This window comes from Hermetia illucens, chromosome 3 (genome assembly GCF_905115235.1).
Source record: "Hermetia illucens chromosome 3, iHerIll2.2.curated.20191125, whole genome shotgun sequence".
NCBI classification, from domain to species: Eukaryota; Metazoa; Arthropoda; class Insecta; order Diptera; family Stratiomyidae; genus Hermetia; species Hermetia illucens.
In genome coordinates this window covers 114,955,051-114,978,553 of record NC_051851.1, presented here as the reverse complement: position 1 = coordinate 114,978,553, position 23,503 = coordinate 114,955,051, and the positions used below count along the sequence as shown (strand labels likewise).

The following is a 23,503-nucleotide window of genomic DNA, read 5'->3' as shown; positions in this document are numbered from 1 at the left end:
CTGGACAACCTAGATCTAGAATTTCTAGTGCTCAAGGTGGACAGTGACGCACAGGAAAGTGCCATGTTGGAGGGGAGGGCGATACTCCGACAGTGGAGAAGAGCTCCAAACAATAACGGAGCCAATGGCTAACACTAAGATATCCCAGATAAGCCTCCACCATGCGAAAGCTACTTCTGCAGTAATTGCAAGGCCAAGTTCCAAGGAGAACATTGGAATAGTGCTAGCTCAGGAGCCCTGGGTATATCGGGGGCAGATTCGCGGTCTGCAAGGAGGAAACATGCATCTAATTTGGGACTCCTCTTGTGAGAAACCAAGAGCTTGCATAATTCTTAAACGTAATTTAAAATATATATGTCTTTCAGAGTTCCTGACCGGGGACCTTGTTGCTATCCAAGTCACATTGGAAGTCGGGAGGAGCACTCGAGAGGCAGTTGTGGTGTCCGGATACTTCCCAGGAGACGAAATCCGGGCTCCACCGGAACAAGTCGATAAATTGGTGAAGTATTGTGAGAAAAGGGCGTTACCCCTTCCCCTCGGCTGCGTTGCCAACGCTTATCACGAAGTCTGGGGAAGCAGGAACACCAATCGAATAGGTGAGTATCTTCTTGAATTTATTCTTAGCAATAAATTAGAAATATATAACTTAGGGAACACTAACATTTGTGACCAGCACTAGACAGGAAGTACTAGACATAACTCTAGGAAATACTCTAATGGGGGGCTGGTCAGGAATTGGAGGGTGTCGGATGAGTCCTCTATATCTGATCACCGAATAATCAGAATCGACATTGAGGGTAACTCCGAAACAACAAGCTCTTGGTAATGGATACCCTGCTGTGGCTCCTGGAGGACAAAAAGTCTTCGCGCAAGCATTTGCGAACGACCTAACCGTAATAATTACCAGCAAGTTTGCGGACACAGTATGTGACTGCTTGAATGCAACTTTGCATGTAATCCACAGCTGGTGCCTCCGCAATGGATTCACGGTGAACACTAGGAAGACTGGAGGAGGAGTACATTTCGACTCCAAGTTAACGTGGAAGCATCATATCCAGGAACAACACCAGAAATCCTGTAGATTGCTCTGGTGCTGTAGAAATGCGATTGGTAAGACCTGGGGACTTTCACCAAAACGGATATACTAGATGGTGGACGATTCCGCAGCCTAAATAACGACGAAATCTATGAGCGATACCTTGACCGTCCGGTTGTGGATAAAATCCGGTCCAATAGGTTACGGTGGGGATCACTTAATCCGTATGGATGAGGATGATCCCACCCGGAAAGTCTATAAGGGCAATATCTATGGTAGAAATAGAACACGAGGAAGACCCTGCCTGAGATGGAGCGATGGCGTATGCCAGGACGCCAGACAGCTGTTGGCGATATCGAATTGGTGGACCTCGGCGCAAAACCGGGATGTTTGGAGTTATTAAGGCAGGCCTAGACCGGATACCGGTTGTTGCGCCGTTGATGATGATGAATTTTCATTTCAAACTAATTTTGTGAATACTAAGGATTAGTTTCCTATGTTCGATAACTGACGTTTCATTAAATACATGGCGTATGGTTTTATTATTGCTTTGATATAATTGCATCATGGATAATCATAAAAGGGAGGAAACTTTTTCGGGGCGATGTAATCTTTAGCGCTGCCATTATGTGTTTGCCACCCCTACGAACAAATGTGATTCCAAACTGCACTGTGTACACCAGCCGCTTGGCAGCACTTGAATCCTACTCCCAATTTTGACATTTTCCATCTGGTGATTCCTCGAATTCAACCTTGGGGTGAGCGCTGTTTTGCGTTGTGTTCTTTGTTAGCAGTTTCGGTTTGCATTCGAAGGAGATAACGATTCACAGCTCGATGTGTGGTTTAAGCGATCAAAATGGGAATTACCTTTCAACTGTGTGTCCTCGCCTTCCTGTTGACTTTCGCCGGGTACAGTGCAGGGTTTAAGCCGGTCGTCCTCTTACATGGGATTCTGTCGGGGTCGGAAAATATGGTTTCGCTGGGTCAGGAAATCGAGAGGGTAAGCTGCACCGTTCCCGGAGGCAGGCAAATGATCGAGAAACACTCTTTTCAGGAGCATCCCGACACCAAAGTGTACAATTGCGACAAGTTTTCTGGCTGGAACAGCTTGGAAAGTGCCTGGCGTCAAATCAAGGAGATCGGGGAATACCTGATGACGATCTGCAAACTTCACCCAGAAGGCGTTCATTTGATCGGTAAGTCGACGGCCCTCTTGCCGAGAATTTGTTGAATAAACAGCAAGTAGGCGAACATGTATGTTTTGTCGAATAGACCACAAGAAGGTGCTGTTGCAGGATACTCTCAGGGAGGACTGCTTGCCCGGGCCATTCTCCAGTCATTTCCAGACCACAACGTGAAGACGTTTATATCCCTGTCCGCGCCGCAAGCCGGCCAGTACGGAAGTAAGTGCATTTAGCATTTCCATTTCAGCCTAATTAGAGAAGTGTGCAACTTTCTTTCCAGCTTCCTTTCTGCACTTGATATTTCCGGACTTAATGGCGAAGACCGCGTTCGAGTTGTTCTACTCGCGTGTAGGCCAACACACGTCGGTGGGGAACTACTGGAACGATCCGTACAAGCAGGAGCTTTATTACGAGTATAGCACCTTCCTGCCGTATGTGAACAACGAAATCATGTCTGCCAATTCGAGCAATTTCAAGGAGGGACTTCTCAAGCTGAAGAGGATGATCCTCGTCGGTGGCCCAAATGATGGAGTCATCACGCCGTGGCAGTCGAGGTACGGGGAATCACCGAACTCAACACTTGGCTAATTGCGTTTTATTTGCAGCCACTTCGGGTATTTCAACGGCTCTCTAGACGTCATTCCACTCGAAGAGAGGCCTATCTTCACCACGGACGCGATCGGGCTGAAAACTTTGTCGGACGACGGGCGATTGGTGCTTGTGACTGTGCCGCATGTCAACCACTTCCAGTGGCATCGGCGGAAGTCGCTCATACGGAAATACATTTTACCACATTTAGACTGACTGAGCTCTCTAGAAATGACTGTGTACGTTATAAATATGAACATTCCTTAAGAGGAAAAGAATAAATTAATGCTAGCATGACGAAAAGCTTTTGCAATATCAGAGTACGTGGGAATTGTCTGAAGGCCACGTGTTCAACGGTGGTACGTCTGCTGGTACCTAACTGTGGCCCCGAAGATGTGTCCGCCGCCACGTGTTGGCACCTATTGTTGTTTCCCTTGGTTCATCTCCCCGGCAGACTAGCAACATTGTCATCTGATTCGATCCGAGAACAACAATGCCTGTGACGCCAGGGGTGTCGATGCTTTGGGCAACCCCCCCAGTGTTTATTATTTTTCTAAAGGAGAATAAAGGCTTGCGCGAAAATTTACAAAGAAAACTAGACACACAAGGGTGTATAGCTTTATATTTGGCTCCATTAATTTCCATTTTTAGAAAGCGACTTTAGAGAGACAACTTCCCGATTTCGGAACTTTAGGGCAGTTATATGTATTTCTTACATATAAAAACCAATTCTCTATAAGACATCGCTTGGGTCTAATAAAACAAATTACTTTTATTATTGTACCCTAATATTTCTTCTCTCTGAAAAGACGTAATCATGTAATTTTGCTCGCACTAAGCATGGGTCATATGCACATAATGAATATGAAAAGAAGCAAATGTTCACGCTCCAGAGATTGCAGCGAATCTGCATAACTTAGAGTCGGGTATTTTTCTTTACGTGAGCTATGCCCATATTCCAATACAGCGTCTGTGGCAATTACAAGAAACTCGTTGCTTTTCAGCCGAGTTGCCCCATTACCGCGCGCCACTATATGTGCTAGAAAGGCTAGAGGACGAAACAGTATAGGTGATTACGACGGATTTTCTTTGGACTGCCAAGGCTGAAACTGAATGGAAATCAATAACGTCGCTTTGGAGCAAAGGTGCTCCGGAAATTGGCTTTTTTGGGGAGCAGACCCCGTGAGTGATTAACAGAGAAGTTTAACCCGGTAATAATCGTACCTTGGAAAGTGTTCGACCGCAAATGCTCTAAACGAGTTTACCCAGAGACCGATCGGCTTAATTTCATTGTGTTGAAAGTAATAATTTTTGAGCTTGGATTTATTGAGATTCAGCGGAAGTTTGAGCCCCACATATTCACTCACGAACTCTCGAGTCTCCAAAATCAGTTACGGTTATTAAGAAATTATCCGCTTTTGATAAAGCCCTTAATTAAAGAAATGGGTATTGAAACTATCCTTTTCGCTCTCGAAAACTTTTGAAATAAGAGTAGGGGAGAGTCACCATAATTTGAATAATTGAGTAATATCTTGGTGTCTCAGGGAGTAGGTTGGGCTAACCACACCCTCGCAAATAATATTTTCGTTAAAGACTAATGCAAGTACGAAGAGTGGTAATAGTATTTTCTATTAAGGGAAGGCGGTGTCCCGCAGAGGTAGTGAGTCCCTTCTGAGTTGGTGCTTACTGAAAGTATTCTCTGCTGATCATGAAAGATGACTAAACGGGATAGAGATTTGTGAGCTAGCAACCTACAATTCTCGAGCTCCCTACGCTTCGAATTCGGACTCATCCCTCGGCTACGATCATTGGATCATTACGTCAATAGTGAGGGTTTTGCAGCTTTCCGCAGTTTCCACCGTTTCATAATTGGACGCACTTTTTTCGCATACATAGCACACCATAATTGTGAGTTGGGTTACAATTAAGCGGCAACGTATATCTAATAAGATTAACCACATCGTGGTCATCAGTAGATTTAGAAGTCGTCTTCTGAATGTGCGTAATAAGAGGGGCGTTAGCATTGGCCTCGAAAGGAACCCCAAATTCAATACCGAGCGCTTATATGATCCAGCTAGCGTTCGACAGTGTAATGACTATTTTACTCTCGGGCATTACTTAGGTCGACGATGACGTTTTTAAGAAGCGTTACCCCAAAATCCCTCTCGTGGATGGAATGGGAATTCGAAGTAACATGCGGATACGGATTGCTCATCCAAATATAAGTGAAAACATCTCTGTTGTTACTCACAAAGTGGCAGGTCATTGAAACCATTCAAAGTTCATACGCGCATCCGTTCGAGTTTGCATGTAAAAAGTGCTAACTGGCTGGTGAGATGTGAGTAACTATCGCCATTAGGAAAATGTATTATGGCAAACCAAGAACTTAAGGTACCCGTGTTTATTACGACAATTGGAGGGGTATCAGGGTGCTCCTTGCTATCGTGATCATAATTCTGAAATGCATAAAAAGACATGGCAAAACTTTGATTGCCAGAGAGTAGGCTGCATTTCAATTTGTATTCTCCGGCACTGACCACATCACCACCTTGCGGAGCACTTTGAAGCTATGTCTGAAGTTCAGATCTCCGCTCTGGCAGAATCAACAAGGAGTGCATCTGGAGCGCCCTACGCAAGGGGGGCTATGAGCTATTATCAATGCGGCACATGAAGGCTCCAAATGTCACGTGTTGCATCAAAGTAAAATCTCAAAGCGGATTTCGCCAGGGTTGCACCTTTTCACCGATATTATTACCTGTTGTTATCGGGGACATTCTTTATGTTACCTTATTCGATGTACTTGGATGTTTTCAATGGACCATAATATAATTCCCCAAACACCTTGACTACGCTGAAGACATTAGCTTGCTCTCTCACCGAGCCATACGGATTGAAGATAAGCACCAACAGTTCTCAGTCTGACTTGTCATTGCACTCTTCCTATTTCCATTAACGGGCAGAACATCGAAGGCATTGAATAATTTGTGTACTTAGGTAGCGTCGTTTCTACCGACGATGGCATCAGATTTCCTGTCGTTCGACGCATTAACAGCACTAGATCAACACCAAAATCAAGTTCAAATCTCACTGGTGGCAGAGGGTTTTGTTATCATGGCTGGATGTCGGATACTAGTCAACTCGGCGGTGAATGAGTACCTGAGTCAAATGAGGGTAATAATCGCGGGCGAGTATTGCAGTGTATCTTTATGGTTTTGAATGAAGTGTTTTAACACACTTCAAGGCCCTGATCCAGTATGGATGGTTGCGCCAACGATTATTATTATCAACTTGAAAATGTTCTGTGTTACATATAGTATAGAGGGCCGTTGTTTGCCGCCATAGTCGGTTCGTTTATTTTGAGGTTCACCACTCACATGGACGGACTGGTTCATTTGAATTGAGTCTTCCGAAACTAGTCAGTTCTTCATTGAAACATCAGATTTCAATTCCAACGTTTATTAGGTTCCAGACTTTTTTCATTAGCAACACTTATACATATATCTATATATTATGCACACTTTTCCTGGAAACGTAATGTGATGGAAACATTGGAACTATGAATTCCGGCGAATACGTTGAATTTAAGCAAGACATTTGGAAAAGGAGCTACAACTTTTTACCAAAAAAATTAAGACTATAAAAGAATAAAATCTAAGTTTTGCCATTAACTGCAAAGAGGTTAAGTGTGGGAGTTGAAAAGTGCACACTTTACTCAAGGACCCATTCTCAAAAGCCACGCAAGCCCTGTAATTTGAAAGAAAGGTCATTCAGGCCATTTATTTGGACTAACTTATATTATTTATTTATATAAATTGTGCTTTTCCAATTTATTTATATAAAATTAATAAAAGCATGCTGGCCTTACTGGAGTTCGTGGGTATAAAAAGCATGGTGCTACAAAAATTGGTGTAAATCTTACCATTATCAATAAAGTCTGCTAAAGCTGTCCTTTCGCGCGAATTTGCTTTTCATGAACACAAGAAATTCATCTCTGACGTCTAATTTCCGGTTTCCGGCTTGTTAATAGACCGCAGAAATAGCATTATTAGCTCGGAATTGTAGGGTCCTTTCTTCGTCTGGTGGTCATAGTTTTTTTGTCTGCCCTATTGGGATAATTTTTTTTGGAAAAGGCTGGGTAGGTTAGCAGCAACGTCCAGGAGATGGCACTTAGGTAGGTAAGAAGATAGGGTGCCGTGGTTGAAGTCTGGGATGGCGACGGTTCTAACATTGGATGGTTGCATGCGTTGCTGAGTGTCTGTGCTAAGCAAAAATAAGTTCAGTAGATGTCACTAAATGTACCCGTAAAGGAGCTGGAACAGAACTAGTAGAGTTACTTTTGAGGTTGATACCTGCGCTATAAATTTCCCATGCGGATTCTGGATTCCAGATGAATGTAGAGCTACAATTTCCTGATGAAATGTGGACGTGGAATACATTTTCGTTTCAAGATGGGAGAAATTTTAGACTGGTGAAAGACTCATCATCATCATCACTTACAGTCAGCCTGAAATATACCCATAAAATAATACTGTGAGTTTATGAACCTCGGTTACACTAACGGTAAAAAACCATCCGTGTACAGGTGAAAAAGACTTCACTATAATGAGTGCCACTTGGTGGTATCCAACCTCATATCAATTTTGGCTATTTTTGCTCATATATCAACCTAATTTTATATCTAATTCTGGACCGGGTTCGAGGTCATTTGGAAAGGATTGGTTAAAGTTCAATTAAATTTTTGGCAATAAAGTGCAGCGATCGTCATAGTCCTTGAAAAGCGTCAGCCAGCCAAGCTGGGTTCTCTTAGAAAACAAGATGGTACTTTCGCAAATACCAAAGTCGAATCAGTTTAGGCTCTCTTAGAAGAACATCATTCGGAGAATAGGTGATCGAATTTGATAGAAATTATCGTTTTCTATAAATCTGAAAAATGGGTGTGAAAGTGCAAAAAACAGGAGTAGCTATACTATACCTTGAGCAATTCAAAGCACTTGCTATAGATGGTATTTTATAATATTTGTGGTGAGTCTTGTGCTGGGCGTGTGAAGATGGGGCAGACCCTGCCTGAGATGGAGCGATGGCGTAGGTTAGGACGCCAGACAGCTTTTAGGAATATCGAATTGGTGACCTCGGCGCAAAACCGGGGTGTCTGCAGTTCCTTATCAAGGCAGGCCTACACCAGATACCGGTTGTTGCGCCGTTGATGATGATGATGAATATAAAGGGCGAACTTTGTCAGAAAGCATGGCGTTTGTGATAAGAGAATCTTCGCTAAAGTAGAGTTTACTGTGCGTTGAAATAGGTGTTGATCGCTAGCTGACAACAAAGTAACGAAAGGCTGCCCGGAAGGGGTCGTGCTATCGCCGTTTCCGTGGATTATGCTAATCGAAACACTGCTGTGGGAATTGCAAGAACTGCCATGTGGCAAGGTATAAACAGCTGTGTCCGAAGAAGTAAAATATCAGGAAGTTTTCTATAAAAGAAATACGTTTTAACAAAAATGTCCCGGCAAAGATGAAACGAGCTGTCACAGACTATATGCAGGCGGACCTTTGCTTTGACATGAGAACTCGGGCCTCACATAGTAATGTGTAATATTTGACAATACATCTTGATTATGGAGGGTTAAGGTGGGACAAAAGAGTTTTCATTTTAAACTAGTTTCATTACAAAGATCTGTATGTTTGGATATTAACGGTGCCATAGGCACGACATTCAGGGCACTCTAGATGCTATACACTCTGTACACTCGAAACTTTTGGATGTATTTAGTCAAAACATTAAAATGCGAGCAGCTCATAGGCTAATTCGTTTAGGTCTATACGATAACAACCAACGTGCATAGAGCATTAGAGGAGATATGAGAAGAATTGAATACAGTTCTTGCAGCGCCATGTGACTTTCGGATCGCCATTCTGTTTGGTAGAAGATATAGTATTAGCTAGTCTCCAGCGGAAAAATTGCGAGAGAGGAGTGTTCGTTGGTATAGTCATGTGATTCGCGTTAAGGAGAATTCAATTGCCAAGACTGGTCTGAGCATCGAAGTCGGTGGTAAGAGACCAAAAGACCAGCCGAAACAACGGTGACTTGATACGTTAGATGGTCATTTGAAGGACTTGCGATTACATTCAAATCGGGCTTTTGATAAAATAAAATGTCTCGACCGATCACGACGAGTCGACCCCCTTTGTGAACGTGACAAAGAAATATGGTGGGATTACTCTGGGTACTTGCTCATTGCGGTGTAGAGGGAAATAAAATCTCCGAAACTTTAGGGGTCAGCAGCATTGGCAAATGCTGTTATTATAAGAGTAAGCATTCCATACGGACAAGTGGCAGAGCCTAGAGATGCACACAATTTTTCCTGCCAAAACTAAACATTGCAAAATTTATTCTGTCGAAAAGCAGGAAGTCGTGCAGGGGTATTTTGCCGTACATAAACGAATTCGGGATATTAAGTAGTGAATAAAATCGAATAATTTATGTAAGACTTTGGCGAATAATAATTTATTTGTGCTTTGAAGTGGAGACGAAATTCATCATGTTGCTCGATAATAGACTTAATCCAGGTGAAGTCCTGATGTTCTCAAATCACCACTTAGTAAAATAAGTCAACGTTTCTCCCGGCGACTTTTTGGTTTACTGTAGATAGTTTTTAAGGCTTCTAAGACCTTATTTAAATCTATTTACTGTCTGTTTGCATGTCATAGGCACTTTCCTCCAAAACTGATTGGAACGAAATTTCGGTCGTATATGGGAACTATGAAATCCTCCCTCAAAGGTCCCTCCTCAAAGGTCACAGTCAGTTGTTCTAGTAGCAGATTTTAGTTTCAATGTAAATTGTACAATAGACCAGCAAAGGGTCAAAATATACAAACTTAAAGGAAGAAAGGACTCATTTTCGGAAACTACCAATCCAAAAACCTACAAAAATTCAGGGTCAATATCCTGCACCGTGCACAATTGCTTATATGAAATCTAGGTCTTAAAATATATCCCAATTTGATATCTGATCAAATAACCTTAAAGTATATTATCAACTTAACCTTAAATTCATCGTAAGAGTACCCAATTCGACAGTAGAAGAGGATAGTATGCAGCCAAGCGGGTATTTGAGAAACTTTGAATATTCGGCATGGATGTCCACCATTTTTTTCTAGACGTAAGATAGGCTTACGACAGTATCAATCGTAGAGGACATTTTCGAGTAGGGAATAATTGAATGGTTGGTTTTTATTAGCAATTGAGGTTACTACGTTATTAGAGGTGTTGTTAAAAGTCACGATTTCGAATGCGCAAATGGTACCTGGCATTGACATGCTGAAACGGCGGTACTCACAAAGACGCGGTCAAATTTTTTGTAGTAGATGACATCGTCAAGTTACGGGTTATATGTTTTCGAGCAAGTAGCCTCTGTCAACGATTGGATTTCGACGAGAAACAAAGAAAGAACCTGCGCAGATGGATGAAGTATGTGCTAACAAATTGGATTAACTTGACGATGGTTACTTTTCCGGAAGGTCGCTTCAGATGATATAAATGAGGAATTTAAGGTGCATACAGTCATGTCATGGTCCCACAGGCATCAGTACTGGGTCCTTCACTGTGAACTATGGTGTGCTCTTAAAATCGGGTTTTCATCCTTTGTTATTGCCACGAAACAAAATTTCAATTATTGTTATGGAAGGAAATTGTAATTTTTGCTACAAAACAAAAACATAAAGAAATCTTTTGTATTGCGTCTGAAAAAAAAGAATGAATAAACCCGATGATAGTGCATAATCGCGAAATTCAAAATTATTTGGAGAAGTACAAACAAGGGAACGAATGATTTGTAGAATAGTCGCTGGGCGTACATACTGGTCATTTGAATTGAAGAATGGATTCAGCGAAGATACGACCAAATCAATTATCATCTTATCTAATTCCTGATTCCTCGTATTTTTACGAGGCCCATTTTCCGCATAATTTCTTTCCACGCTTTGTGGGGTGAAAAACTCAGTCCGCGCTGAAAATTATCGTGGGAAACAGAAAAACGACAGACATTTCGCGAGTGCAGTGTTCGACGAGTGTAGATTTGAGTGAATATCTGAATGTCTAGGAAACGTGGTGCAAATTTGCCAGGTGGAGTCCAAAAATCGAGTAGGATGGCTCACCTGATGCTGGCTTTATACATACTTCAAACTTATCGTCCTTCTGTGTCGGCTTCTGATCCTCGTCCTGTCTTTCCTTCCTGCTTGGTTGTGCCGATATGTACCATTATTCTGATCTCGGCGATGGGATTCTGGCCGTTCGAGATCCGCAATTTCTTTCTTCTCTGCATCTCTATAGGCAAAACCCTTGTGTCGTGACATATCAACAGTCCAGTTACGCCATCAATGTAACCGACGGTCCCATATTAGATATCGGGTGAAAGGTATGGGAATGAGGGCTCAAAATATGACCATCAAAAAGTGTAACAGGTCTCGTTCTCAGAACCTACTCAACCGATAAATCTGAAACAAATCACATTAGTGCTTTTGTATCAAGATCTCAAAATATTAGGTTGTTGCAAATGAAATGTCGGATATTTGAGTAAAATTTCAAAAAACTATAACTTATAACTTATGAAAATTAATTTTATTAGTCAAAATAAGAACCAGCAGCTTCAATGCACTTCTTCCAACGAGATACAAGGGCATTTATTCCAGTTTCGTAAAAGTCTGGGTTTCTAGAGCTAAGAAATTCTTCAAAGGCACTTTTGACAGCTACTTCATTGCTGAATTGTTTCCCCGCCAAAAAGTGATCCAAATGCTTAAAAAAGTGGTAGTCGGTTGGCGAGAGGTCGGGTGAATATGGTGGATGAGGAAGAGTCTCATATCGTAATTCATTTAATTTTTGGACCGTCATTCTGGAAACATGAGGTCGGGCGTTATCATGGAGCAGTATCACTCCATCTCTGTTGACCAATCTAGGCCGCTGAACACGTAATTTCTCGTGCATTTCATCAAGTTGGGCACAATATTTCTCTGCATTAATTGTTTCACCACGCTCCAAAAACGAATAATGAATAATTCCAGATGCAGACCACCAAACAGTTACCATTACCTTCTTCGGGTGAAGGCTCGGTTTTGGCATGTGTTGTGGAGGCTGATCGGCTTCTAGCCATTGCGTTGATCTGCGACGGTTGTCGTACAATATCCACTTTTCATCGCATGTCACTATTCTGCGCAAAAAGGGATTGTTCCTGTTGCGGTTGAGTAGAGAACTGGATATTTCCATTCGCAGCGCCATGTTTTGCTCGTTGAGTTCATGCGGAACCCACTTATCAAGCTTCTTCACCTTTCCAAGCTGTTGTAAGTGCCGAGATACTGTCGAATAGTGTACGCCTATTTTCTCTGCAATGTCACGAATCGATGATCGGGGATCAGATTCCACTATCAAACGCAACTCGTCGTTGTCGATCGATGGTCCTGGCTGTCCACGAGGTTCACTTTGGAGGGTCATGTCGCCTGATCGGAATTTTTCGAACCACCGCTGTGTCGTTCGTTCGTTTGCTGCGTCAGCTCCAAATGCTCTGCAAATGTTTCTGGTTGCCTCCGCTGCGTTGTGACCAAGTTTAAATTCATATAGAAAAAGTAGACGTTTTTGACTCCCTTCCATGCTTTTTTCTTTGAGTTTTACTTGGAACTTCAATGACGATTGAAACTGAAATGACTCCTTGATCGAACGAACGACTATTTATACTCAATTATCCCATACCACCAGAGTCACCTTGCGGCAGTTTTAAACATTAAAATCATAACTAACTTCACTTCATTGAAAAATCCGACATTTCATTTGCAACAACTACATCCGGTTTCGATATCTGCACAAATAAAGTTAATAATAAGTATATTAGCATATTTTAGAAATTTAGCTAGTTCATGCTAGAACTACAAAATTGGATTTGTTTAAAGGACAACATAAGGCGTAATTGGGTCAAGTTTGAAGAAAATCCAACTATTACTAACAAAGTTATAAAAGGTGAAACTTTGCCAGTTGCTATGAATTTCGTGCATTCTCTTCAATTTGTCAATACCACATCAAAGTCAACTGATATGAATGAGGAGTCACAAAGAAACATTTTATTTTAAATTTTTGGGTCATTTGTATATCAATATCAATTACGCCAGACAGACATGTGTGTATGTGAGTACTAATGGAGTTTGCGGGTAGTTAATCCAGGCAGATATATTTGTACATTAAGCCAGGGGTATTCAATATACATACTAAATATGTACATACGTATACTTTTGTGCATGAAGTAAATCGGAAATATGGATACGATCAATTTATATATGTGCATGGATATGTACAATATTCGGTGATAGGCAGTTTGTTTGTTTAGGGTGAGAATAATATCTATGTCTGTAATATGTAGGCATATCTTGTAGTTTGGAAAAATATGAAGGAATATGCTGGATTTGTAGCTACACATATACGGATGGAAAAATGTGCATAGTTTCTCACATATTTTAAAACAAACACAAAACCTTTATACTCGAAGCGTGAGCTTTCGGTATTCCGACTTGGTTTTTATTTTCTGGGATCGCTCGTCATTCTCCTTCCAACTTCTGTACATTCGCTGGAATGGCGTTACAACGCCGTATCCTTCTTTAAGGGTTTGTGTGAAACAAAGGAGGGGCTTCCCTACCATGCAAAGGATGGTGTAAATTAAAATTGTTTTCACTGAATAGAGCTCGGTGGGATATCAAAAAAAGAGCTCAGCTAGTACTTTTCAAAATTAGCCCCATTTTTGATATCACGTGAAATATAGGAGTGAGGTTTTAAAATATGATCCTCAAAAATCAAAAATGCATCCCGTTCCGATATATGCACAAATAAAGATAATAATAGTATATTTCCATATTTTAGAAACTTAGCCGGAAATCCCCCTTAAGTTTATTCTAAACGTACAAAATTTGGCATTGGTATAAAGGCATAATTTGATCAAGTTTGAAGGAAGCTCAACTATTATAAACTATGTTATAGAAGTTGAAACATTACGATTTTACCTGAATCGTGTGCTCTAAAACGTGCATGACGTCATCTTCACATATGAACTCGCCAATACTTCAATCTGATTTGCACCACATTCAATAAGCGCCAAAATTAGAGCAGCTTGGTGGCATGCTGTATCCATTCTACAGTTTCTATTGACGATAGCATTGACACACTAATATACAGGCTACATACTTTTTTTCTTTTTATGGATGGAGGTGGAAATCTTAGAAAGACGCTGCTGCGCCAGGTTGCAGCAGTGTGTGGGATTCACACCCACTAAAACCACCCCCACTCTTCCGCCCCTCCCCGCGGGACCACCGTGAAGTATTACTTCGCGGGGGAGGCTTTGGTTCGCTATACCAGCTCGTCCATGTCACGTCTCCGTCGCGCCGCCTTCCGAGCTCGATCCAACTCCAGGAGTTTTGTCTGCACCACGGCTACTGCCTCATTTACCGCCAGCCAGTTTTCCTCCGACTTCAACATCTCTTCCACCAGGTTGGAGGGCTCGATGTCCGCCCCTAAGATGCTGTTCAACCTCCTTTTCTGCTGCAGAAATCTGGGACAATGGAACATAACGTGCTCCGGGTCCTCGAGTGTAGCACCGCATTCAGGACAGTTGGGAGACTCGTCCAACTCGAAGCGATGCAAGTACTTCCTATAGCCACCGTGTCCCGTAAGGAACTGTGTCGGGTGGTAATTCAATTCTCCGTGCTTTCGGTTGACCCATTTCTCGATGCACGGGATCAATGTATGGGTCCACCTGCCCTTTTCGGAGTTATCCCATCGTTGTTGCCACTTGCCACACAACTCTCTCCTGATGGCTTTTCGGAAATCCGCATTCACCTCGGCTTGATTTGCCTTCCGTTTTTCGTAGAGCCAGTGTGCCTCGCTCGCTGGAAGATCTATAGGGATCATTCCTGCGATAACACACACTGCCTCCGTCGACGCCGTCCTAAATGCGCTGCACACCCTTAGCGCAATTGGTCGGTATGCCGAACATATCTTCCTCCGGTTGACAGCGTGGTTCAACGCTCCCGCCCAGACAGGGGCCGCGAATAGCAGGATCGACCTCACCACTCCCGCGATGAGTAGCCTGCGACTATACTTCGGCCCTCCCACGTTAGGCATCATCCTTGCAAGGGATGAGCTGGCATTTGCTGCCTTCTCTCGCGCATAATTCAAGTGTCCCTTGAAACTCAGCTTGGCATCGATCATCACCCCCAGGTATTTGACAACCGATTTTGAGACGACCTCACGATTACCAACCCGGATGGTAACCGTGTTGTTCTTCCTACGGTTGGTAATGAGGACCGCCTCCGTCTTTTCGTCCGCCAGGTCCAGCTTGGCCATTCGTAACCATGACTTGATGGTATGAATGGCTTCATTTGCATAAAGCTCCACGTCCTCGGGATGCTTTGCAATTGCAACTACCGTCAAGTCGTCCGCAAAACCAATCAGCGTTGTCTCCTCCGGCACGCGAAGGCCAAGCACTCCGTCGTACATTGTGTTCCACAGCAGTGGTCCCAATACAGAACCTTGAGGCACACCTGCTGTCACAATGTACTCCTTCGGCCCGTCGTCCGTCTCGTACCAGAGAAGTCTGTCCGAAAAGTAACTCTCGATGAGCCGAGCCAAGTAACTAGGAACACCCAGTTTGGCCAAAGCGCCCTTAATCCAGCCCCAGTTGGCTGAGTTAAAAGCGTCCAGCGTCACTAGAGCACAGCATTTGCCCATGGCTATTGCATTTCGAGCCAACTCCACGACATTTGCTACTGCATCGACCGTAGAACGGGCTCGCCGAAACCCATATTGCCGCTTTGAAAGACCACCCGCAAGCTCGATGAACGGGAGCAGCCTGTTGTATATCACCCTCTCCAACATCTTCCCCATGGTGTCTAAGAGACAAATAGGGCGATATGAAGAGGGCACGTCGGGTGGTTTTCGAGGCTTCGGTAGCAAGACCAGCTTCCGCCTCTTCCACTGGGCGGGAAACACTCCTTCCACCATGCACGATTCGAATGTGCTTGCGAACCACCTAGGTCTGGCCTTGACCGCCACCTTCAGAGCCTTGTTCGGAATTCCGTCCAATCCCGGAGCCTTGCTGTCCCCAATACGCCTGCAGATTTCCCAAAGTTCCTCTTCGGTAACATCAGGGATCGAGAAGACTTCCTGCTGAGCTGCCAGTTGGGGTTCTCTTTCGTCCTGCTCCTGCTGCGGGAAAAGAGTTGCAATTATTTGCAACAAGAGCCGTGGGCATGTCACCTGAGGTGATTTTCGCTCGCGGATCTTCTTCATTACAACTTGGTAGGCTGTACTCCACGGATTCGTATTAGCCTCCATGCAGAGCTTCTGGTAGCATTCCCGCTTGCTTCTCCGAATGGCCTTCTTAAGGTTGCTTCGCATCTCCCTATATTCCTCCTCACGCTCCTGGTGCTCCGGCCTTCCCCTTGTTCTGTGGGAAAGTCTCCTCGCTCGGAGACAAGAGGATCTCAAGGCAGCGATCTCCGTGTTCCACCAGTAGTTTGGCCTCTTGCCGTGGTGCAAACGTCGTCGTGGCATCGTAGCGTCGCTTGCTTCGGTTACACGCTGAGACAGCTGTGTGACCCTTTCCACCGCTGTTCCATCCGGATCATGGGCTCCCTCCAATGCGGCCAGGAATGTCTCCTCGTCGAAAGCTCCGATAGACCAGCCAACCGCCTTAGCCTTTCCACCTCCAGAGCGACGTTGACTGCTTCCCCGGTTCCCAATGTGGAGGAAGATGGCCTGGTGGTCGCTGTGGGTGTAGTGCTCACTCACTTGCCAAGCCATCCCCCTCACCAGTGAAGTGCTACCAAATGTCAGGTCAACGATCGAACCCGACCCTCTTCCTCGAAAGGTGGGCACGCATCCAACGTTGGCCAGCACGATGTCCAGCTCCGCAAATGACTCCAACAGAATTTGACCTCTGGTGTTCGTCGATCGGCTTCCCCACTCCAGGGCCCACGCGTTGAAATCGTCCGCAATGATTTTAGGGCTGCGGTCTCTAGCGTCCAACACCAGACTGTCTAACATCTCCTCATATTGTGCTAAGGTTGCACTAGGAGGAGCGTAGCAGCTGTAAATATGGACACCGTTGACCTTCGTCCTTATAAAACCGGCTGCCGGGGGGGCCATGACTTCCTGAATGGCCTGTCTTCCACACGCCCAGATTGCTGCGTTGCCAGACGCATCCACCGCCCAAGTCGCACCGCCATAGTTTCTGTACGGCTCGCAAATAACCGCGACATCGACATTCGACTCTCGAATGGTTTATGAGAGCAGGTCCTGAGCTGCCTCACAGTGATTGAGATTGATTTGTATCAATCTCATTTGCCTGTGCGGTTCAGCTCCCTCCTATATACCGGACATCTGCTGCTTCCCGCAATATGCCGGCTGCCCACGCCCTCTTTCCCACTACATAACATACACCGTGGATCTCCGTTGCAATCTTTGATGAGGTGGCCCTCTTCCCCACACTTCCTGCAACTCCTCGAGCTATCATGCTGGCTAGTGCATGCCGCCGCAAAATGGCCGAAATCGAGGCATCTGAAGCATCTCTTTAGAGAGATTTGCTCCCTGAGCCTGCACATGACCCAACCTACTCTTACCTTGCCCGCGGTAATTAACTTAATAGCTGATTCCGCCGGCAAACTAATAATAGCGGTCTGTGTGCCACCATATGCCTTCTTTATCCTTTTTATGGCACTCTGGTCTATATCGCCAAGGTTGAACTGCTGCTTTAGCGCAGCACAGATGTCCTCCCGTGAGGTGACTTCATCTAGGTCCTTGCATTCAACCACTATCTCCTGTTTCCGAGCTCTTACCTCAGTTTCCTCTCCAAGTACACTTTCCACCTTCCCGCGGAAGTTATCGGCCGACTTGTCGGCGGATTTACTTAACTCTAGCATCAGATCCCCTCTCTGTGTTCGCCTGATACGGCTCACACTATCCCCCAAATCCTTCAATTCCGGGTCTGACTTCACCTTTCGGAGGATGTCGGCATAGGACATATTTCCCTTCTTGGAAATAGTTATTATTTCCGGGCGAAGCTTCTTTTTGTCCTTTTTCCTCTTGTTGCTCACCTTAGTCCATTGTTCGGGCCTCCGGGCGTTGGTTTTTTCCACTTTTGTAGGTGTTGTGGCTGCAATCGTGAGATTACCGACTTTGGCGGGTACTCTCGCCGGCTCCGCCTTCTTTGGTGAAGAGGCTTTTTTCTTCTTCGGGACTTGCTGTGGTCCAAGAGGCTCACTGGTACCGTCTCTAGCCGGTTTTCCTGTCTTCCCGCCTGCTTTATCACGGGGAGGCGTTACCTGCGTTTCCCTTGTGACCTTGCCAACTGACGCTTGGGAATTCTTTTCTTCGAGTGCCCTGATATAAGACAATTTAATGCCTCTTATCAAGGCTCTCTTTGATGAACTCGCACAGTTCATTTATTCGTTCCCCGAGTGTAACGAACGCCATTCCGGTATGTTCCCGTTTGCTTTCGCGCCTTGCGCCACAAGGAATAATCTCGGTTAAGGGACTATTCGTATTTCTTTCAGAGTCCCGCGACGAATCTCGACTACCAAAAAGAACCATTGTTCTCGGTGGTGATCTCCCAAGCTTCGAACTCCTCCTAAAGGGATCCGGTGTGGACCTAATTTCCACTCCACCATTATCTTTTGCAGCATTAGATGCCACAGTAGCCAAGTTGCCCACTACTGAGGCACTGCGGTCGTTGGATATCGACGGCCGGGAGCCCGCTTGCTCACTCCCAAAAACCGCCGGCACTGGGTTTCCGAAGCCCTGCACCGTAAATGATATGGAAATGATAACCTATATATATACCTGAATAATACCCTTAGGTATACCTAAGCGAGGCCCACAACGCTCGTTATGTGAATCGATCGATTAAGAGGCGTGGCCTTTGTTTTATGTTATTGTATGGTCTTCGAAACTCAAATGCCTATGTCTATAAACCTATTGAAAGCCTACTCTATACACGCACTTTTGAAAATACATACGATTCCGATAAAAAAATTCGGACGGTGGAGCCATTATTTTTGTTATATCCACTTTTAGCTCATATGTTGAGCATTAGGTCCGAAGTTAAAGCTATTTACAACGCATTACATCGCTGCTCCAGCGTAGTTGTGTATAGATTTTTGAACCCTCATTGTCATATATACTTGGTATATCAAAAAATTTGCGGAATGAGAATGAGATCTATAGTTGTAAAAATTACTTTTCTGTGTAACCTCCGTTGACTTCTATAAACTTATTCCAACAATTTTGTAATTTAAGGATTCCATCCCTGTAGCGGTTTTATCGAAGATCTGCAAAATACCCGCTAATATCAGCTATCACCTCTTCACTTGATTAAAATCGATATCTATTTAAACATTTTTTGAGGTGTGGGAAAAGACCAAAGCCAGAGGGAACTAAATCTATCGAATAGGGTAGATGCTGCAACAATTCGAACTTTAATTCCATGATTTTAGTTATGGTTTTGAGAGTATTGTGAGCAGGTGCATTGGCTTGATGAAAAACTACATTTTCTTCTGCAAACCAGGGCTTTCTTCATGAATTTTCATGTCCAACTCGTCCAAAAAGTTACAGTAATAACCCTGTAACCTAATAATTGCGACCGCGCGTGGGGCCGTAAGTCTCCGAACCTAAGTGACGTTTTTTTATCGTTCTGGTTTATTTCGTTAGGCCGTCGCGACTCCCTTGTTCGTTGTGTCACATTTAAGGGGATTGTGATGTTGCCACCTTATGTGATGTTGCCAGTCCACTTGATAATTCCTCTTTAACTTACTTTTCTTTTAAATGCAATGAGTTTATGGATAGTCGGAGCAGCTAAATGCCAAAGTCCAGACTAACCAGCTTTGGGAGCATCAAATGCCTGAACTCCACAATTATTTAACCACGTAGTGTGAATTTTGGGAGCAGCAATTGCCTGGACTCCACAGAATAAAACACGTTGTGATTATGTTTGATAGTTCTAACGAACTACATATTTTCAATTCATATTTCCTAGTTTATACAATTTTTACCTATACTTAGTAGGCCGGTACATATGAATCTACAGTATTTTAGAGAAAATATTACACAGTAGACAATGATAATGTGGATAAGTTTACAGTATTTTATAGGGTCATCCCGTGTGAAGGCCGTTTTTTTTCGCTTTTTTTAGAATTTGTTTGTGAAGATCTGGAGAAAGATTCAAATACGAATTTTTCACCATACATTCATTAATATCTTGAGCGTATATAGTATTTTTTTCAGCCCGATCGCATAGTTCGTTATTGAAATACAGAGCAATTTATACACCCATCTCCAAAGAAAGGTGTTTTTCTGCTGCCACGCTAGATGGCACTGCCATCATCTTAGAGAAAAAGTAAACGGCATTTTAACATACAGACTTAACTGCAGTCCCCAAACTAGGTGTTAAACTTTTTTTTTTGAATTTTGGCTTTTTTTACGGTTTTTTTAATGAATAAAAAAAAACTACTGAATGAATCGCAATTATCCTAGTTTGCGGACCGTAGAAATATGTTCTGAATAAGTCGTGAAAATTTCAAAGAACTTCGTTTTATAGATTTTGGGCTATGGTGGCAGCCGATTTTCAATATGCGGTTTCGAGAAAAACGCATTTAAAAAGTGGAATGCGATTTTTAACCATCAAACCTTACCTGACCATTAATCTGCTATACTTCTTTTTCTTCTTTTTCTTCAGCCTTTGTCCCGTTCACAAGCGGGGTCGGCTCGTCGTGATCGGCTTCGCCATTTGGCTCTATCGAATGCCTGATCTGGGTGCAATCTCGAGGCTTTCAAATCCCCATCCAGCGTATCAAGCCACCGTTGCTTAGGTCTGCCTTTTGGTCGTTTACCATCGACTTCGATGTTCAGACCAATCTTTGCAAGTGAATTCTCGTTTGCACGAATTGCGTGACCATACCATCGAAGACGCTTCTCTCGCAACTTTTCCACGATCGGTGCAACCCCATAACGATCGCGGATATCCTCATTTCGGATGTGATCTAAACGTGTGACGCTACTAGTCCAACGTAGCATCTTCGTCTCCATTACCGCGAGACGCCGTTCATTGTCTTTTATGGTCGGCCAACATTCAGAACCATAGAGAGCGACTGGACGGATAACATTGCGGTAAATTTTAGATTTGAGACGTTCGTTGATACGTCGATCACAAAGGACACCAGTTGCGGAACGCCATTTCATCCAGGTTGCGTTAATGCGTGAAGCAATTTCATAACGCAGCTTTCCATTGGCTGATAGCGTTGACCCGAGGTATTTAAATCGCTCAGATCTGGGCAGATCACTGCCGCTGACAGTGATTGTGCCTGTTTCATGGGGATCGGTCGTCAAAAATTCAGTTTTGTTTAAATTCAATCTGAGACCGTGTTGCATGAGGCGATCATTCCATTTTTCAACAAGTTGCTCGAGATCATTTTTGCTATCAGATGCTAGGAAAACATCATCTGCATAAAGCAGTGTGTAGGGCGCTGGACGTTGGATATCCCGTGTGACGGTGTCCATAACAAGGACAAAGAGGAGTGGTGAGAGGGCACTTCCTTGATGAACTCCAACAGAGACACGAAGCGGTTTTGATACACCCGCCATACTTCGAACTTTACTTTTCGGATCGTGGTAGAGCAATTGAACCCAGCGCACGAGTTCTTCTGGCACGAAGTGTTGTCGTAAAGCATACCAGATGAGTTCGTGTGGTACACGGTCAAACGCTTTCTCTAGATCCAGAAAGGCAATGTAAAGAGGGCGATGCTTCTCACGGTGTTTCTCCATGAGTAACCGCGCAGCGTGTATTGCGTCAGTAGTTCCGCAGTTCTTGACAAATCCGGCTTGATTCACGGTTATTTCAACGATTTCGCGAATACGGTTGTCAAGAATGCGTTCAAAAATCTTCATGGTATGGGAAAGTAACCGGATCGGACGGTAATTTGAACATTCTGCTGGACTACCTTTCTTTTTCCATATTGGAACAGTGGTACTTTCTTGCCAGTCAGATGGTGTTCTTCCTTCCTGAATAACCCGGTTAAAGAATTCACTCAGCCACGGTGTTGGGTCCCAGCTCTTTGCTTTCCAGAGCTCAGATGCGATGTCGTCAGGTCCTGTTGCTTTCCCCGATTTCATTTGTTTTATTGCCTCCTCGACTTCAGTTGCGCTGACTGGTGGAACTGCTCCAAATGTCGGCAATGATTATGGAAGTGGAGGATGAGCAAATTCTTCAGTTAAAATCTGCTCGAAGTATTCTCGCCATCTATCCGTTGCGGCTCGACGATCAGTAAGCAAAGTACCGTTCTTGTCATTAACGAAACAGAAGTGTTCGATATCCTGTGTGCGTTCATCACGGCTTTTAGCAAGTCGGTACAGATCTCTCTCGCCATCCCGAGTGTCCAGTTTATCGTAAAGATTTTTGAAATGGTTCGCTCGGGTGACAGCGACCGCTTTCTTTGCTTCCCGGTTGGCATTCTTATAAATTTGCCAATTAGCAGGCGTTTTATCGTCGAGAAATTTGTGGTAGAGGCGTTTCTTTTCACGGACCTTCATTTCAACATCATCATTCCAAAGCCAAGTATCTCGGTTGATGTACCGCTTATCCGGCTTGGTGACCCCGAGGGTTACAGAGGCCGCTTTGTGGATCGTGTCCTTCATTTGGTTCCATGATTCTTCCACATTCGTAATGGTTGGCAATCGTATGAGTGAGACCGTTTCTTCGTTCTTCTCACCAAATCGCCACCACAAACTTATCTACTAACGTTCTTCTTCAACTATCGTTGAAAATCATCACCTAAAAATAACCATTTATTCGTGGTCACAATAAGCTTACTACTGGAAAATACTAACGTTTTGCATAGTGGACAATAATATGTTCAATTGAAACAACAACAAAAACATGACTTCCGATGGGAAGCCAACCGTCACCTGTTATGGCACATATGTTATCGTAATGTAGGATTTCTAGAAACATTTTTAAATCAATTGCCCGTGATTTCGAAAACTGAAATCGTCGATGGAGGATAACACTTCATTGTAGAAATGGAATCCAACTACTTAGCTAGCATACTTAGACACGCTCATCATATGAGGCTCAGAATTTATCAAGTTAAACTGGCACCGTTTTAAGAGACAGAAAATGAATGGCAGAGCATTTGCAGTCAGTGACGTAGAGGTTCATGGCAACAACACAAGCAGATTGTTTGGAACACTAGAGTTTTCTGCGTAGTATCGAAGACCCTATTCAACGTCAACATGTCATCTCTCAGTCAACTTTATATGACGGATTTTGGAAAGGGTTGGGAGAATCTATATGGCTTCATAGACAGGCAAATATTTGACAAAACCGCATATAAGATGGGAAGATGATTCTCGAAGTTGAAAAACCTAAAGTTAATCCTCATAAAATCCAATGTGGTGTACAATACTTCTTCTTCTTTTTAGCCTTTGTCCTGTTCAAAAGCACGGTCGACTCGCCGTAATCGGTTGTGCTATTTTGTTTTATCAAAAGCCTAATCTGAATGCAGCCGGGAGGGTTTCAAATTTCCGTCCAGCGTATCAAACCACTGTTTTTCGGCCGACCTTTTGGTCGGTTACCATCGACTTCGATTTTCAGACCAATCTTGGCAAGTTATTC

At 43.7% G+C, this 23,503-nt stretch overlaps 1 protein-coding gene across 1 annotated transcript; it reads left to right on the top strand.

Annotated features, from left to right (window-relative positions):
• The first annotated feature begins 1,755 nt into the window (after positions 1 to 1,755).
• On the top strand, positions 1,756 to 3,106 carry LOC119651231 (lysosomal thioesterase PPT2 homolog). The gene is made up of 5 exons (XM_038054707.1): positions 1,756 to 2,036; positions 2,091 to 2,232; positions 2,332 to 2,439; positions 2,501 to 2,774; positions 2,826 to 3,106. Exons 1-5 carry the CDS (start codon positions 1,893 to 1,895, stop codon positions 3,022 to 3,024), a joined length of 867 nt encoding a protein of 288 aa, XP_037910635.1. The 5' UTR covers positions 1,756 to 1,892; the 3' UTR covers positions 3,025 to 3,106.
• The last annotated feature ends 20,397 nt before the right edge of the window (positions 3,107 to 23,503 follow it).

Bases quoted from the DNA above. Each gene is read 5' to 3' on its own strand.
- LOC119651231 (XM_038054707.1), top strand. From the start codon at position 1,893: ATGGGAATTACCTTTCAACTGTGTGTCCTCGCCTTCCTGTTGACTTTC. The intron at 2,233-2,331 runs GTAAGTCGACGG...GTGCTGTTGCAG, and splicing joins AGAAGGCGTTCATTTGATCG to GATACTCTCAGGGAGGACTG. The intron at 2,440-2,500 runs GTAAGTGCATTT...CTTTCTTTCCAG, and splicing joins GCAAGCCGGCCAGTACGGAA to CTTCCTTTCTGCACTTGATA.